General features: G+C 34.6%; 1 protein-coding gene across 9 annotated transcripts in view; it reads left to right on the forward strand.

Annotated features, from left to right (window-relative positions):
• Positions 1-19,059, forward strand: part of Thoc2 (THO complex 2) — a 113,634-nt gene that overhangs the window by 60,868 nt on the left and 33,707 nt on the right. For all 9 annotated transcript variants that reach the window (XM_013523054.1, XM_013523056.1, XM_005401279.2 and 6 more), the window contains 6 exons: positions 11,271-11,312; positions 11,739-11,869; positions 11,967-12,068; positions 16,411-16,495; positions 17,486-17,579; positions 17,995-18,075. In XM_013523054.1, the coding sequence (XP_013378508.1) occupies positions 11,271-11,312; positions 11,739-11,869; positions 11,967-12,068; positions 16,411-16,495; positions 17,486-17,579; positions 17,995-18,075 (535 nt within the window). The remainder of the gene's footprint in view (positions 1-11,270; positions 11,313-11,738; positions 11,870-11,966; positions 12,069-16,410; positions 16,496-17,485; positions 17,580-17,994; positions 18,076-19,059) is intronic.

Here is a 19,059-nt window from a genome sequence, read left to right on the forward strand (position 1 = left end):
TCTTTTTACTTTATTGGTGATTTTCTTAGATGTGCAAAGACTCTTCAATAAGATGAGGTCCCAGTTGTTGATTCTTTGAAGTGTTTCCCATGCAGTTTGGTTTTTGTTCATGAACTCTCTGCCTACCCCAATGTAGTCAAGATTTTTACCTACTTTCTCTTCCAATAAATTTAGTGTTTCTGTTTTAATATTTAGATCTTTGATCCATTTTGACTTTAATTTAGTGCATGGTGAAAGATGTAGGTCTAGTTTTAGCCTTCGGCATGTGGATAGCAAGTTCTTCCAGCACCATTTATTAAAGAGGCTATCTTCCTTCCATTGAACATGTTTGGCCCCTTTGTCGAGGATAAGGTGACTGAGTGTGTTTGTAGTTGTATCTGTATCTTTTAATCTGTTCCATTAATCTTCTGGTCTGTTTTTGTGCCAGTACCGTGCTGATTTTTTTCACAGTAGCTTTGTAATATAATTTTAAGTCAGGACTTGTGATGCCTCCTTCCTTTCCTTGGTCATGCTAGGCAAGTTGTCTACCACCGAGCTATCTGTGGATTCTGCATTTGTGAATTCAACTAACATAGGAAATGCTTGAAAAAAAATATATCTGTACCAAACATGTATAGACTTTTGGGGTAATTATTCCCTAGACAATACAGTACAACAGTTATTATACTGTATTAGGTGTTATAGGTGAGAGATGATTTGAAGTATATAGGAGGATATGCTTAGGTTATACACAAATATTGTGCTATTGTATATGAAGGGACTGGAGCATCTATGAATTTTGGTACCTTGGGACTAGTACTCCTCAAGATACCAAGGAATAATTGTATTTGGAATCTGTCTTAGTCACTTTCTTCATCACTGGGGCAAAATATATGACACTCACAGATTAAATGAGGAGAGGTTTATTTTGGCTCAAAGTTTTTAGGGTTTCAGTTTGTAGTTGGCTGGGTCTAGTGTGGGAAGGTGTAGTGGAAGGGCAGAGTGGAGGAAAAGCAGCTCATATCATGGTAGCCTGGAAGCTGAGAGCAAAGGAAAAAGACTGGGAGAGAGATGTACTGCTAGGCCACACCTCGGCTGATCCTAAGGTGCACTTAGACTGTTCATGTTCAGAGCAATTAGTGATATGTTTGGATTAATTGCTACCAACCTTATTACTGTTTTCTATTATTTGTGTCCTTTTTCTTCTTGTATTTGTTTACCACACTTTTTTCTGCTATTGATTTCAATAGAACATTTTATATGGCTCCATTTGTTTTTTACATGTTAATTTCATTTATTTTCTTTATTGTTTTTTCACTTTTTTTAGTGGTTGTCATGTAGTTTGCAATTCATGTTTGTAATTAATCCAGATTCACTCAATGCTGCCTTATGGGTAGTTAGAGCACCTTATAGCAATAGAATAATCCTCATTCTTTGCTCTTGACCCTTGTCATTGCTGCCATTCATTTTGCCTGTCCTTAAGTATACAAACACATATTGAAATACGTTGTTGCTATTACTATTTTGAGCATTTATCTGTTAGTCCAGTTAATGGTGAGAAAAATAAAGGTTTTTATTTTATCTTTACATACTCCTTTTTTTTTTTTTGTCTTTGAGACAAGGTTTCACTATACAGTTCAGCCTGGCCTTGAACTCACTTTGTAGCCCAGCCTTGCCTCAAATTCACAGCAATCCTCCTGCTTCAGCTTCCTGAGGACTGGGATTACAAACTGGACAATGCCTGGCCTACATAATACTTTTTTTTATATGCTTTCTTTCTTTGTATAGGTCTGAGTATTGACTTATATCATTTTTTTTTAGTTTTTGAAGAACTTCTTCATTTCTTGCATGGCAGATCTAACAAATTCCAAACAACCTTTGTTTATTCAGGAAAGCCTTTTTTTCTTTCATTTGGGAGGGGTCCCTGGAATTGAACTTAGGACCTTGTGCTTGCCAGGCTGGCACTGGTGCTACTGAGGTAAGTCCCTAGCCCTTCTCTTTCAGTTTTGCAAGATAATTATGAGTCCAGAATTCTATGTAGGTACTTTTTTCCCCTCTCAGCATTTTAAAATATTGTATCCCATTTTTTTCTTGGTTGTGTGGTGTCTGAGGAGTCTGATGTAATTCTATCTTTGCTTCTCTATAGGTAAGATGTTTTTTCTCCTTTGGGCCTCTTTCATGATTTTTTTTTTAATCTTTGATTTTTTTAATCCATCCTGTTTTGTGTTCTGTGAGCTTCCTGGTATAGTATCTGATACTAATGTGGAGAAAACTCACAGTCATTATTGCTTTAAATATTGCTTTTGTTACTTCTCTTCTGGCAACAGTTTTCTCATTTATTCTTATGTGATACCTTTTGTAGTTGTCCTGAAGTCCTTGGATATTCCTTTCTGATTTGTTAGTCTTTTTTCTCTTTGATTTTTAGTTGTGAAGGCTTCTGCTGAGATACTTTCAAACTCAGAAATCTAGCTGTGTCCATTCTACTAATAAGCTCATCAAAGGTATTCATTCCATCTCAGCGTTTTTGATTTGGTTCTTTTCAGCGTTTTATTTCAGTTCTTTCCTAGGATTTCCATCTTGTCTTACATTGCCCATTTGATTTTGTATGCCATCTATTTTTATCTATTAGAACCTTTAGTATATTTATCATAGTTGTTTTACAATCCTCGCCGTATAATTTCAACATTAGTGTCATATCTCAGTCCGATTTTGATACTTCAAACTGTGTTCACACTGTATCTTTTCAAACTGTGGAGTTTTTGTTTGTTTTTTGGCCTTTTAGTATGCCTTGAATTTTTTCTTGGTAGCTGGTCATGAGTTTTGGGTAAAAGGAACTATTATAAAATGAGCCTTTAGTGATGTGGGTGGAGGGGAAGCATTTTATTGTCCTGCGATTAGGTCTTAGTTTTTGACCCCTTCCCTATGAATGTCACCTGTGCTTCTCAGTCTCTTTCCCCTAACTCTCCTCCCTATTGAGGACACAGTGCTGATGTATTTTAAAATGATTCCATTTCGTATTCTTCTGCTAAAAGATGAGGGATTCTTTTGTTCTCTGTGCTTGCTATGGGAACTAGATTCATCTCCTGGAGGAAAAAACACAGAAGTGTTTGTGATGGCCCACTTCTGACCTGAGTTTCATTGGAGTTTTTAACTCTCTCAGTCTTGTCTATACTGAGCCTTCCGCAATTCATTTATTATAATGGTTCGTGTTTTCCTACCTGGGCACTGGTTCCCAGGGAAGGTTCTGCTTCTGTAAGTGGTGATTCTCTGTATTTGTCTGTCTGTCTCCAGTTTTCGGGGGGTAGTGGTTTATCTTGTGACTTCACTTCTCTTACAGATGTAGGAAGAGTTAATTTTTCAGTTTGTTCAGCTTTTTACCAGTTATTCATGCAAAGTGAGGACTTCCAAGCTTCTTATGCACTGAATCAGAAATTGAAAGTCAACAATGATATACTTAAAAGATGACAAATTCTTTGTTGATTATGATCAGTTCCTTGTTATTTTTTGTATCTAGCTGATTTAATGGATTAAGTTGTTTATGATCATGCCAGCTAATCTCAGTGGAGCCCTTACTGTATGTAGGCCCTATTCTAAGTACTTTACATGAATTATGAATTAACTAATCTTTACCACATCTTTTGTTCTACTACTTAAGTAATTTCTCCCAGATTACACAGCTACTATGGGATAGAGCTATGATTTCATTCTGTGCATTCCGACTTCAGGTCTGACTAAAGTCAAAACCACCATGCTGTACTGCTTATACAATGTAATGTGTTTGAGATTGAATAGGTAGTGGGTCTTCTAAATTGTTCAATTCTTGAAATTCCTCGCTATTATTATATCTATGTTAATGCTTTATTATCTCTGTAATCTCATTTCATCCTGTTAATCTCATTTAAGCTTTTCCTGTTTTATTGAGTTATTTTTAAATACTTTGCATATGTAGCTACTTATGCTACATCTCTGCATCTCTGTTCTGTGTTGTATTTTCTTCTAGATCTCTGAATGCATCTCTGTTCTGTGTTGTATTTTCTTCTAGATCTCTGAATGCATCTCTGTTCTGTGTTGTATTTTCTTCTAGATTACATTCATTTGTCCTGTCCCATCCTGTTCAGTACCCCATCACCCATACCCCGCCTCTCTCCTCCCTCCTCTCTTCTCTCTCCTTTCCTTCCCTTTCCCTTTCATGGTTGCCACAGCATTTCTTTTCACCTTAATGTGGGCAGCTCTATTCAAACCTTCTTTCTGATGACATGTAAGTGAGTCTTCACATCCTTCCCACCATATTAATGACCAGTTCTCCTTAAACCTCAGCTCTGCCCTTTAAATATTTGGTTCTGTTTTCAACCTTTTAATACTCTAGGATAGGGAAGTGAATGAGCTAAAAATGGAGGCTGAATGTAGCCCTTTAGTGGACCTCAGTTCTACTTTCTCTTTGGATTTGTTGGTCCATCCTGTGTAAGACACATCTAGCCAAGAAAGAGGGAGTTCGGCTCCTTGGGCTTGGACTCCTTCACCCATTCACCCACAGTGCTTTTGAAAGATAGCAAGGCTTGACAGCTGATTTTTCTTTTGCCAGTGTCCTCCTGGGCTTTTCCTCACAAGGGTTTTTCCTTAGGTTACTGATATACCTTGCAGGCCGTGTTACCGAAGATTCTATTTAACTTCCTTGTTCAGCACTACTGCAGATTGTATTAGTGGCACAAAGTATATGAAACTGTTTATAGTACTAAAATCTCATTTGACTGTTCCACCAACCCCCAAAGTTAATAACAAGTTTCTCTTCTCTTGCTTGGTTGCTGGTGGTTAATTTTGGAAATTAAAAAAAAAACAAAAACCCTGTCCATTGCCTTAGGAATTTTGGTGGGAGATGTTCCATGTTTGTGCTTCAGTCTGCCATCTTAATTCATTTGTTTGATTATTCTTTATACTACTGTTTCTTATGTTGGCTTTGGTAAAAGCTAAGTGTTGTAATTGATGGATAGGTAATGCTTAGAGAACCCTGAAGTGAGATGGTTTAGATGTACCTTAGACTGTGTGTTAGGTGATAGTAGAAAATAGGTATGACAGTGGTACTGTGGTAATGTAGAAAAATGTCCATATTATGAGATGGATCCTGAATTATTTTATGCCTGTGGGATTTTGTTATGTCAGTGAATTTTTCCATAATAAAAATTTGGATTGCTAGAATGAAAATGTACCTTAAGCAAGAGGCTCCAAAATTCCAGCTTTTTAACTGACTACTTCCGAATTTTGTGGCTGTTGATATTTACTGCTTTTTGTTTTTCATCAGTTGGTAGGGGAGAAGAATCTGTGATCCTGCTTCATTCTACTTCTTTTGAAATTGTCTACCTTGGTTGTATAGGTTAGAACTCAAAATGGGCATTCTTTTTGGATAGAAGCATGGAATTTAAATACAGTGGCATTATACCATACTTACGTTTAATTTATGTGAGTGTAACTAGACTTGTACTATCAAAATACTCAGTGTATATGCACAGAAATAAGAGTGAAATTTGAGGTCTTTTTTTCCCCCTTTCTGTTTAGTTCCATTTCTCAGGTCTCTTAGAGAGTATTATAGCACATTCAGTGTGAATCTGGTGTTTAATTTGTTTTCATGTGACATGAACCTTAAATACAAGCCAATCACTTCATCTCATAATGACATCTCATGTTCACTTAACAGTGAATTTCTCTTATTCTAGAGTGGGAAAAAGGCTGTGGTAGACTTAACTGAAGTATAGTATATCTGTATACTTCATGGATAGTTTAGGGAACTTTTGCATCTGTTTTACTAGCTTTAGAACCTGAAACTAGGGGCTGGGGATTTAGCTCAGCGGCAAAAGCGCCTGCCTGGCAAGCGCAAGGTTGTGAGTTCGGTTCCCGGTACCAGAGAAAAACCAAAAAACAAAACAAAACAAAACAAAAAGAACCTGAAACAAAGCATACTCAAGTAAGGCTTTCCACCAAAGTAGTGAAAGGATTAAAGTTAATCCTTATGTTAACTAACTTTACCAAGATGAACTGGTAGTAACTGCTTGCTAATTATGTGACTCTAAGTTGGTCACTTTTCTAACCCAGAGATTGCTGGTAGCATTTGCCTTTTCTAGTTCCCACAGTTTCTATGCAGATCAAATGAAATATATCTAAATATTAATTAGTTACTGACATTAATTACTCGGTTTCATAGAGTTAAAAATGTGAGTAGTAGGCTGGGCGTGGTGGTGCACGCCTGTAGTCTCTGCACTCAAGAGGCTGAGGCAGGAGGATTACTGTGAGTTCGAGGCCAGCCTGGGCTACAAAGTGAGTTCAAGGCCAACCTGAACTGTGTAGTGAAACCCTGTCTCAAAAGGACCAAAAAAAAAGTGAGTAATAGTGAATTTTTAACATAATGAGTTATTCCTTTTCTGTAATTATTACACTAATTTTTGATGATTCAGGTATTAGTATACTTTAATCTATTTTTGTCTTTAAATAGTAAGTGCTATTTTAAAGTAGCACCTTCGTTTTCATCAAGAGCACATTTGTCAACTTTATATTAATTTCTTTGTTTACATTTTAGTGATAATCAGATAGTTACCCTGTTGAAATTTTTGTTATAGATTAGGTAACAAATCAAAGAAAACTTTTGAAAAGAAAGTTTTTGTTAGGATTTTGTGTGTGAACTAGTTAGAGGTGCTGTGGTTATATCTCTCCATGTTAAGTAGGAACAAGTTTGGTAAGAGTATTTAAAAAGAAATCAAAGTCTTTTATTATAGTTTCTATTTTCCAAATAGAGAAGACATTGCTGTCATCGGCATCGTTCATTAAACTTCCCAATGTACTTTTGCTAATATAAAAGGTCTTATGCAAATCACATGAGGAACTCTAATGTTGAAGACCAAATTTAATCTTTAAAAAATGCCTTGCTCTTTAATGAGCCTGACAAAGGAAGAACCATTAGGATGTTTACATTTGTAGTTATATTGCCTCCTGTAATAATTGCTTTGAATTTTGATCACTTTATCTTTTATGTTCATGTGACAGTTCTGAGGTACTCAGTCAGACTTAAAGAAATAAATTACAAATCAGACCTTAGTTAGCATTTTCTCCAGGAGTTAAGAGAGGTAAACATACAAGGATAGGGTGATACGAAGTATTAATAGGCAAATGTATTTGGTTTTTTTTGTTTGTTTGTTTGTTTTCTGGTACCGGGAATCGAACTCCACGACCTTGTGCTTGCCAGGCAGGCGCTGTGCCGCTGAGCTAAATCCCCAGCCACAGGCAAATGTAGACTCTATAAATAGTGTATAATTTTTAAAAGTATGTTTTATATAAGAAATAGACTTTGAAATATAGACCAAATGCATTCTGTGAACAGTTTGTTCAATTCTCACCCCTCCTCTCTAATACTTTGTCTTCTTAAAATGAATCTAAAAGTTAATTTTAGGAAGAAACTTCAAAAGTGTAAAGAAGAGAAGTAACATTTGACAGCATTTATGAAAATGTCCACTAGTTGGAGATTTGGGCATTTGTTTATACAAGGGCATAGCAGCCACTGTCACATCCCATCTGTAAGGACCTATATATCAGGTCTTTACATTTCAGTGTGTGCTAGATCACTTTTCACCTGCTGGTATCTGTCTGTCTTTGTCTTCAGGCTTGTGCCACACAGGCCAGTGTTAAATTGCCAGGGATGTAACACTCACTTCATTTGCCCCCAGCTTTTGACCAATGAAAGACAAGAGTTAGTGTAAGACTACCATGTCCTCAGGTGGAATAATCCTGCAATGCATTTCTACACAAAATGAATCTCTGATGGGCTAGAACTGCAATTATCTACAGGGATAATTTCCTAGTAGTGATTCCTATGATAACTTCCCAAGTAAACAGTGCCTGTACTTGAGTAAATCAGGATCTGGGGAAAGTAAAACCAAAACACAGGAACATGTTACTTTAAACAAGTTCAATATAAAAACTTTAATTTGCCCCAATATTAGGACAATTTTATGGTTTTGTTTTGTTAAGAAAATCATTTAAAATATAGCACATATCCATATTTATTAATGGCACTGAAAGTGTTTGTACTTAGCTTCTTAGAACGGTTGCATAAAACAAAATGAACTTGCATAGTACAACCAGTATTTTAAACAAAATAGTTACTTCTGATTGGTGAATTTGTGAAATTGAGTATAGCTATATAGCAGGGTTTTTGGGGGTATGTTTTAATATTAAAGCCACTCTCACAAGTTGTTTACTGCAGTTTGAATGTTACTTATGTTGTAGGTAGACCATATAATTTATTGTCTGAACTAGGACTCTTGATATTGAAAGGTTATGCGATTAATTATACTGTAGTAAAAAGAACCAGCACAGATGTGGTAGGTGACCATATTATTAAATGTTAGCCTCTTAGTACAGTATAGATTTTATTAAACGAAATGAAATATGGTAGAGGGATAGTACCTTTCCATTTAGTATCTCTTTCTATCTCTTCATAAATGATATCTCAACGTTATTGGACATTTCTAAGCATTTTATAAAAAGTCGCAAGAGTTTCTGATTGGAAGATAAAAGGAATCAGAAACAGGTATCAGAACCAAAGAATTGAATGGTGATTAATCTGTCAACATTTTCCCCAAGGAATTATATTTTACAATTGATAAGTTATTTTAATGAATCTCATTTGGATTATTTCTAGTAAAAAAGTTTTCTTCATAGAGTAGATTTAAGATGTAAATGTAAAATTTTTAGTCTAGTACATAGCACCTAGTGGATATATGAAGGTTAATAGGAATGAGAAGAATAGGAACAGTGAAAATTGTGCCCTAATTTAAATATGTGGAGGTTCAGGTTCTAGTCTAGTCACATATCTCACGTGTTTCTATTTTTCCTTCTTGGGGCTTAAGTATAGTCTTAAATACCATTGAAATGTTCATAGATTAAAGTTATTTTAAAAAGGTCATTAGCATAAAAAGTTAATATATCTAGTTTTATCTGTAACTTTCCCTTTTATTCCTCTACCTTTCAATGCCTCCCTCTTGATGGATAACCTATGTTACTTATTTGGTGCCCAGTACTGTTGTGCACCCATCAACTGCTCTGTCTTTGTGGAGTGATATTGGAACTTGTTTTGGGTCTCTCTAGACATAAGTGTGAGTGCTGTTTCATTCAGACTTAAAAATTAAATTGCTACCAGTACATTGGCAATTATAGCTTTGATCTTCAAGTGGTATTCCCTCAAAGATAGGAACTTTGCCCTGCTCATCTTTGAATTTCCAATGCCTGACACTTAGTAAGTGAATAAATGAATATTTCTTGTCCTCCTCTATTTCTCTCTCTCCCATTTCAGCCTGACATTTGGTAAAACTTATTACTGTATTGTGTGAAAGGAGAGTCTTATATTACTGTGAATTAAAAAGCAAAGCACACCAAAAGGAAAAGCATCAAGGGGGTGCAATGTATTTCTTTTACTACCAAAAAGAAAATTGCTTTTATTTGTATGTATTACTTGATTTATTTTTTATCCTTGCTACAATCAGCCTTTGATAGAAAGGTTGTTTTTTGTTTTGTTTTTACTGTTTTTCTAAATGACTTTATTTGGTGCCCCATATTTCTTTTTCAAATTTTCTTGCTTATAAAATTTACAGAATTGATTCGTAAACATTAGAAACTCGTATTAGGGTACCTATCAAGAGAATTAGGCAAGCTTAGTAACTAGGAGGGTGTTTTATTTCTACAGAGAAAACTATTTGCAGCATTATTAGGTTTGTTTGAATCATAGTACACCAGGAAAAAGGGAGTTTAAGTGCCTTGAATTTTAACATAATTGACTATAAACTTGTTTTTCCAGTTATGGCATACCTTCGTTTCTGCCTCCTGTTGTATAGCCAACATGCCACTGTAATTACAAGTCACCCATGCCAAACAAAAATAAAACAAACTACTGTGGCTCTATTTTTGCCAGGCTACTCCTCTGTAACCCAGTTCCTTATTTGCTGACAGGTTGACTTGTGTCTGTGAAAGAGAACCATAACTTTTAAACGCGTTAATTAGGGGGGAAAAAGTGTATTTGTATGCATGTTCCCATAAAGTTAGAATAATAGGCCCTAAATTAATGTCAGGTGAAAATGTAGCAAAGAAGTTAGATTCCCAATGGTAACACCCTTTAAAATACTCAAGCATTAAAATGCATACATACACAAAATACCTTCATCCATGAAGAAAATAACTGTTAGCTATATATTAGCGTTTCCTCTTCCTTCACTTGATTTTAAAAATTGTCCCCAGAAATCTAGAATGTCCTTAAGTGTCAGTGCTTGAAGAGTCCTGTTTACTTCTGCACACTCATAGCCCTCTACTCATGTATACACATACAAGTATCACTATTTTGTCTTGAATAAATAGATATCATAAAAATATATCACTTTCAGAGGCCCATCTAGGAATCACTGATGAAATACAGACTCACAGTTTTTTTTTTTAATTCAGTCAGTCCAAGTTAGCCATTAGTTTTGTCTTTGCCAGCAATGTTATTAATAATTTGAGCTTAGTTTCAGTGAGTATGTTGATAGTCATGATTTTTTTTTCTTTCTTTTTTTTTTTTTTTTTTTTGGTTTTTCTCCGGTACCGGGAACCGAACTCACGACCTTGCGCTTGCCAGGCAGGCGCTTTTGCCGCTGAGCTAAATCCCCAGCCCCGATAGTCATGATTTAAAACATGGCTTTAAGTTTGTGTTTGGGTATTGTGGCTTTCCTCATAGTAGCCTTCCTTGCTTACTCCAGTGTGTACTTCTATCTTGGTTTTTCCTCTTTCACCCCTGCAGAGCCAGTTTCTCTCTGTCCCTTTACTTTTACTTTTTCAAATAAACTTTACCACTTTACAAAATTTATTTTTGTTTAATTTTGGTATTGTTTCTTTACTGTTTGATTTTACTAATTCTGAAGAGAAAAATCTAGTTTAAAAAATACAAATGCATTATAAGCTAAATGTGTCGGTTACAATTTTATAATGTTTAGCTATGTATTAAATCTTGAGATCAGTTTTAGGATTTCTGGTTTATGATAATGAGATCAAAAAGAACTGGTTTATGAAGCTTACACAAGATTCATGGATGTCAAGGATGATTTGGATGTTAGGAATCTGGATGAAATTTTAAAATGTTAGTTATAATAGACCATATTTAGAACCTATGTGTATGTAAAAAAAACTCCACTTTCATGTGCAAGTTAATCTTTTTTCAATTAGAAAGTATTGTGACAGCATAATTTCAATTTCTTTGCATTTTATTAATTTTTAAAAATTTTTAGTTTCAGTCTGATGGAAGCAAACAAGAAGATAAAGAGAAAACGGTAAGAGACTGAAAAAAATCAAATCTGTCTAATGTTTGTCTCGGCATGGTAGAGTGCAAATTTTACTGTGAATGAGCTTTGAGCATCTGTATAAATAATTATTTTATACTTCACATGTTGACCATAACTTTTGGCAATTCATACAAAGTTACGTTTTAAGATTCACATTCTCCTCCCCTCCCTTTGAACATTAATGTATTGAGAAAGGAGGAGAGATAAAAGTTTTTCATTTCCTTGCTACTCTTTTGCTTCCTTCACCCAATTTGCTGTTGTGGATGGAGAAACACAAATAAGGACAGAGATAAGGCAGAGAATTAGATATGTGTTTTGAGATCAAGAAATGTCATTTCCCCAAGAATGTCATAAAGTTATTTTGAAGGTGAATTAATGTGGACTTCTTACTGAAATAATTTTTTCTCTTCTTAGGAAGTTATCCTTAGCTGTTTGCTTAGCATTACTGACCAGGTACTACTTCCATCTCTTTCTTTGATGGACTGCAATGCTTGTATGTCTGAGGAACTATGGGGAATGTTTAAAACGTTTCCTTATCAGCATAGGTAAATATATATGTTCATATTTTTAACAACCAGTAATTCTACTGTTAACCTCTAATTGTTTAACTTTTCCTAATTTTTCATCTCATCATTTTTAAAGATACCGTCTGTATGGCCAGTGGAAGAATGAAACTTATAACAGTCACCCACTTTTAGTAAAAGTTAAAGCTCAAACAATAGACAGAGCCAAATATATCATGAAGTAAGTTTTAATTTATTTTTCTTCATATTAATCTTAATTATATCTGGATCTAATTTACTTTCTTTCATCTATTTTCTGTCATTTATTTAATTTTGAGAAAACTGTATAGGTGATTACATATTCCAGATAGAATGACTATTAATTTTTGTGGTTTTAGCTCCTTTTAACTACCAATGTAATGTTTTTATAGTTGTCTAGGTATAAAATCTAATAAAAATCCCTTTTAATACATCAGATTATAGGATGATTTCTTTAAACAGAAAAGATAGCTTGCTATGGACTTTCTTTACACAGTTAATGGTTTGTGAAAGGTAGTCAAAGTTCTAGAAATTATAATGAAAGTTAATTCTGTTATTATAATGAAAATGTTTTATCTGTTAGCAAGATATATTGGAATTACATAGAACTGTCTTCATAGGGAGCCAACTTTTGAGCAACTTCTTTTTTTTTTTTCATTTTTTTCCCTTTTTTTTTTTGTTTTTTCATTTTTCATTTTTCTTCTGGTACCAGGAATTGAACTCACGACCTTGCACTTGCCAGGCAGGTGCTTTGCCGCTGAGCTAAATCCCCAGCCCCCTTTTCCCTTTTTTTTATATCATTAAAAACACAAGAGTGGCCGGGTGTGGTAGTGCATGCCTGTAATCTCAGCACTTGGGAGGCTGAGGCAGGAGGATCACCAGGAGTTCGAGGCCAGCCTGGGCTATGTAGTGAGTTTGAGGCAGCCTGAACTACAAAGCGAGACCCTGTTTCAAAAAAACAAAGAACAACAAAACACAAGAGTGATGTTAGTTATACTTCCGAGTAGACTATTTGAAGTTTGATTTATACTTGCTATGTTGCACATATTTTCATCAAGTCTGTTTATTGTTAGTTGTCATTTCTTTTGTAAATTCATGTACCAGTATGGTTATTCTAATTAAAAGTCATGCATTCGGCAGTTTAATTAAATACAGTATAGAATAGTATGCAATCGTATTATCCTTGCCTAAAGATACGATCTCTCATTATAGTCTACCAGGAAAGCAGGGGTGTGCAGGGTCAAGCCTGGTTTTGAGGTGCTGTAAGTGCTATGGAAGGATAGACAAGAGATGACTTGTCACCTGGGAAAGTTATTACAGATATTAGGCTTTAGTCTGCTTGAATAAGTTCTGGTCTTGAAGGAGTTCTTCAGGTAGAGTTTATAGCTTAACGATATCATAGGTAATATGTATAGAACCATTGCTAGGTGTGCTAGGCCCTGATCTAAGTGTCTATTTTTGTTTGATATTATTAAGTATTATTAAATTCCTTAAGTCCATCTCATCTACTGTCTCTACTAAAACAACCTTAGTTCTTTTGTCTGGAGCAATATGGTGCCTTATATTATTCTCTTGCTTCAAATTCTGTGGTTAATAGCCATTGCCTGTACATCAAGCTTTCTGGCATGGTGATGTAAGAGGTACGCCTTGATCTTTCCCTCCTATATCCATCGTCATCATCGTCATTTCCTGCCAATTCAATCTTCAGCTGTGCTTAGCCTGTTTGTGTTTTCCTAAGTTTACTGTGGTCTCCTTACTTTCGCTTTTGCATATATTTTTTATTTTCTTTGTGCAGGTTTCCCCTTACCTTCCTTTCCCTTGTCCATGTAGTGGTTCATTCTTGGAGAGCAAGCTTCAATGTCACCTCTGTAAATTCTTCCCGGAAATATACTACCCAACCCAACGGATTGTTATTTATTGTGCCGCCACTATCCTTTAAGCAAATATTGCTAATGTATCACTTAGGGACATTGCTGTGATTATTTTCTTTTTTTAATTATCTTTTTGAAAAGTTTATGCATTCATATGCTTTAAATTTAAGTAACCATAAAGAGGTGTACACATTCAGTGTATCAGTGAGATTATACAGTGTTTGTCTTTGTGTGCCCAGGTTATTTCACTTAAGTATACAGTTCTCCAGTTGCATCGATGTTGTCATGGATGACAGAATTTCCTTCCTTTTAAAAGTTGTATACTGAAAAAATAACTAGTAGAGGCTACGAGGGAGGGGGAATGTATGGGAAAGGGGTGATGTTGATCAGAGCCTGCAAAGTTTCACTGAGACCAGAGGAATAGGTTTTGGCAAACTATGGTACTGCATTGGTGACCACAGTTAATGATAATGTATATTTCAAAATTACTGAATACATAGATTTTTTAACATTTTCATGACTAAAAAGTTGTGCCAGAATGTTAATTAGCTTGACTTTTGCTAGAAAGGATCCAAGTAACACACATTAAAACACTTAGATGAAAACGTCACACTGTGCCTCCTAAACATACACAAGAAAAAATTCTACAGTAAAAAGTCTTTCACTTCATCCTTCATCCACTCAGTTCTCCCCCAAACCAAAAAAGAAAAAGTAGTGTTTAGATTCTTATTTATCTTTCCAGGTATTTTTATGTATATACAGGGCAATGCAAGTATATTATTCCCATTTTTTATTTTATTCCTAGCATATAAGTACTGTTCTGAAGTTTGTTCTTTTTAAAAAGAATATAGAAACTTAATGATTTTAAATCTGTTTCCCCAGTTAGACCAAGCTTGAGAGTAGTAATTGTTATTCATCCTTATATTCCTCATGCTTAATAACTTGTCATAGTAACCATTAATATGAATGAATGAATAAAAATATACAGAACAGTATGTGTGAAGTTTTTAATATACTTGGTTTTTTGTTATATTTATAAGCTGTAATTATTTCTGCAAGCTTGAAGACCATGTATTTGCTATTGTTTGGACTTTTTACATTGAAAGTGGAATGTATTAATTTGTCACTGGTAGAATTTCACAAAGTTTATATACCTTTTTAATTAAATACTGAGCTTGTAGTCAGGCATGGTGACACATGACTATAATTCCTGCACTTGGGAGGCTGAGGCAGGACAATCACCACAACTTAGGGGCTAGTCTTGGATGCATAGTGAGTTCAAAGCCAGTCTGAACTACAAATTGAGACCATGTCTCAGAAAAACTGAAACAATACAAACCCCCAACCTTGAATACTCAGTAGTTCATTCTACAAATGATCATTACTTGTGTTTTATACACCAGATACCAACGTAGCTTGAGGGTAAAACATAACAAAGATAATACTCCTTTAATTTTTGTTTGTTTTTCCCACCAGTATGGTAGAGGCAGAAGGGAATGGAATAAAAAGTCAGGTGTGAGCATGTGGGGTGGGAGGAGTTATCCTTGGCAAGTATGGGAACCATCTGACATAGGGCTAGAAATAGGGACAGATGGTGGTAAATTTGAAGGTGGAACAGAATGTAGCCAAAGGTTAAAGCTAATCATTTCATTTCTCCATTGGAGGGGGATGGGGTGGGCCATGAAGAATAAAAGGAGAAGCAGCTGATGATGAAATCATTTTAAATATTGGGCCTGTTTTGTTTTAAGAAGCTTCCTCAGATAATGATATCAAGTTTGCTATTTCAAGAATGGTCATATTCTTTGAATTATAAACTAAATTCACAATTTATTTTCATTTTAGAAGCCTCTTTCATTTTGTTCGTAACCTTTTCACATTTAAGTGTTTAGATTTATCATGTAATTCAGAAGAGTTCTAAAATTCTGTGTAATAATTGTTTTGAGCTGTAAGAATTTCATTGATACTTCACAGTATATTGGTAAAAGAATACTGAGCTTAGGGGAAAAAAAGAAGAAGTAGGAAATATTTTTTAAAACATTTCCCCTGAATATGAAAGATAGAGAAATTTTTTAGGAGTGTCACATTAGCTTTTACCCTATAAGGGCCATTGAACCAGAAGGCATGAGGCCTTTCATTGCATTACACTAAATTAGATATCTTAATCATTAAACTGATAGACCCTTCTACATCTAAAATAATTATGATTCACTATAGAAATAATTTTATGTATTTGCAGAGTATATTAAGAATTTTAATGATTACTAGACTATTACTATGAAATGGAAATGTGTATTTTCTTTTCGTTTTTCATTTTTTAATTTTTTGAGATAGGGCCTTGCTGTGTAGTCCAGGCAGGCCTTGAACTCACTATGTAGCCCAGACTGACCTTGAACTTGCTACAGTCCTCTTGTATCAGCCTCCTGAGTGCTTGAAATGTACATTTTATAAATGTTAAGGATTTAATATAAAATTTTTATATCCTCTTAGCATTCCTAAACAAAATATTCCAGGTACTGCAGTAGAGTACAGTATATGATGAAGACAGTTGTCTACATTGATCCATTTTGGATATTCAGGAAAGAATTGCTTTCTCTACTATGGTGTTCCAAAGCTTTCGGCATTGTGACTAATGTTACTTAAGATGATCCCTGACACCTTTTTCTCCCCTTGTAGGAGGCTAACCAAGGAAAATGTGAAGCCTTCAGGAAGACAGATTGGGAAGTTGAGCCACAGCAATCCAACCATTTTGTTTGATTATGTATGTTTGAGATTAATAATTATTTTAAGGGATATTTTTTGTTTAGCTGCCCTTAAATCAGCACAAGTGGAAAAAAATTGGTGTAGTATTTTAAGTGTTTGGTAGTTTTGGGGGGAAAATCTTTAGCAAGTGAAATGTCAGATCATACTAAGCACAAAAGTTACTACATAATATGTTTAATACATTGATTAATTTCTCTAGTACACGTGACAGTGCCAATATTATAAACACTTTGCTATCCTGTTTACTGTTTTTGATTTCTAGAAGCATTTGTTGATTTGTAATTCATAGAAACATTTGAGTTGCATTTCATTGTGATTTAGATACAATTTTTTTTCAGTTCTGTAGTAAGGTTGAATGAGGGCCTTTACACAGAGATACATTCTTGCCCTTTTTATTTTTAATTTTGACACAGGATCTTGCTAAGTAACTAAGTTGCCTAGCCTGGGCTCAAACTTGGTGATCTTCGTACCTAAGCGTCCCAGACTACTGGGATTATAAGCATGCACCACCACACAAGGCTTTTCATTTCATATTTTAGAAAAAAAATTCTAAAACACATTTGAGATTAAACTATCTTTCCATAATCCAAAAATAAAGCTCCTTAAATTATTTACTAATTTGAAAATGTATCCTAAGAAAATATTCTCAAAGGCAATGATAGAATAAGTTTTATGTAAAAATGAAATTATAGGAAACCACTTTATTTTTTTTTTATTTTAAAAATAAAAGGAGGAAAACATTGATAGACAGACAACCTTTTACAAAATAGCAAAAGAACAGTGCAGACAATACAGAGTTACAAACAAAGTGGTAGGAAATTAACAATGCTTCTGTATTACATATTGAGATCTTCAAAGTGGTAGGAAACCACTTTAATTATAGGTATTATTTTTTCTCTTTTGAAAAACCATAGCTATTACTTACATGACATAGTAGAAACCCTTTTTTTTTAGTTAATACCATCTGTTCTTTATTGTTGTCTTCCAGATCTTGTCACAAATACAGAAGTATGATAACTTAATAACACCTGTAGTAGACTCATTGAAATACCTCACTTCGTTGAATTATGATGTCTTGGCCTGTATCCTTTCAAGTGAAGCAGTACATAGATTTTATATTTCATGGATTTTAATGATACATGATTTATTTTCTAAGTAACCATGTCAGATTGATTCAGGTGGCTGGTGTGAAGTTCAGTCAGTAAAGAATTTGAAACAGCATGAGTGTATGTATACATGCATGAATACTTTTGTGTTGTATAAAGGGAGAGATGTTACTTTTATCAAACTCCTTGATATAGGTGGACTCTGACTTGCTTGCTGAAAGATGGAAAAGAGGCTAAGGAAAATGAGTTAGTACTACAATAAGTATATTTCTTAATACTTCATAACAACTTGAAGCAAAGAGTTTTGTTTTTTCCTAAAATATGGCATTTCTTTAGTATAAGGGTCTTTGTTAGAGATGTAGTGACAAAATATTTTCTTAACGTGTGAAAGATTGTATCATTGAAGCTTTAGCTAATCCAGAAAAGGAGAGAATGAAACATGATGACACAACCATTTCCAGCTGGCTTCAGAGTACGTATTTTTATTTTTCTGAAAGATGAAATAACTGTTGGTGCTAAATGCTGTATTTTCTATTTTGTTACCTATGTTTAGAGAATTTTAAGAGCTTATTTGTCAAGAGGTCTTTAAGGGTACGTAGCCACTCAGCTTGTTCTACAGAGTGTCGAAGTTCTTGGCTGTTTAAAGAGATTCATATACTTCTTACTACTTTTCATAACTCGAAACCATTCTTGACATTGATAAAATTTGGAAAAACACTGTTGGGGAGATAAAAATCATCTTCCCCTTGACTACTGTTATTTTGGAGGACTTGATCTTAAGTGAACTAGTCACACTTCTTCCCCTTCAATTCCAAGATTCTGGTTATCATTGAAAGAACGAAAATTTGACCATTAACCCAAAAGTGTAAACATGTGTCTTTTTATTTCTTATACCTTTGACTTCTAGACACCACTTCTATTTCTTCCAGCCTGCTGTTTTGATACTGAAATCTTTCAGTAGGTCTTTATTGTCCTATAAAGTTTGGAATATTTAAGTCATGTAAATTAGTTTCTTTTAAAATCAGGTCCTTACTGTTGTAGCCTCATTTAACCCCCTCTCCAGTAGTCTGGGTTCTACTAATATTGAACTTCTTGTACTTTCTATAGACTTTTTGCATGTTAGTCCCTCTTCTTGGATTCTCTTTCATGGCTATTCATCTCCCCTAGTCCACCTTCTGTCTATTTATTCAACTTCAGAATAGGGGTCATTTCCTTCAGAGAGTTTTCTTTGTTAATAGTCCTACCTGTAAGACTAAATAAGGCACTCCTCTTTTGTATTTCCATTGGGCCTTCTATTCATTGTAAACATTGCAGTTTATTTTTCTGTATTCCCCGATAGACCATAAGATCCTTAAGGGCAGGACCTGTGTTTTGTCTGATGTCATTTACATGCTTAGCAAACAATTGTTGAATAACCTACAAATGACTAGACTGTCCTCCTCTTGTCTGGACTGCA

The sequence above is a fragment of the Chinchilla lanigera genome, unplaced genomic scaffold (assembly GCF_000276665.1).
Source record: "Chinchilla lanigera isolate Chin_1 unplaced genomic scaffold, ChiLan1.0 scaffold00072, whole genome shotgun sequence".
Classification (NCBI taxonomy): Eukaryota; Metazoa; Chordata; class Mammalia; order Rodentia; family Chinchillidae; genus Chinchilla; species Chinchilla lanigera.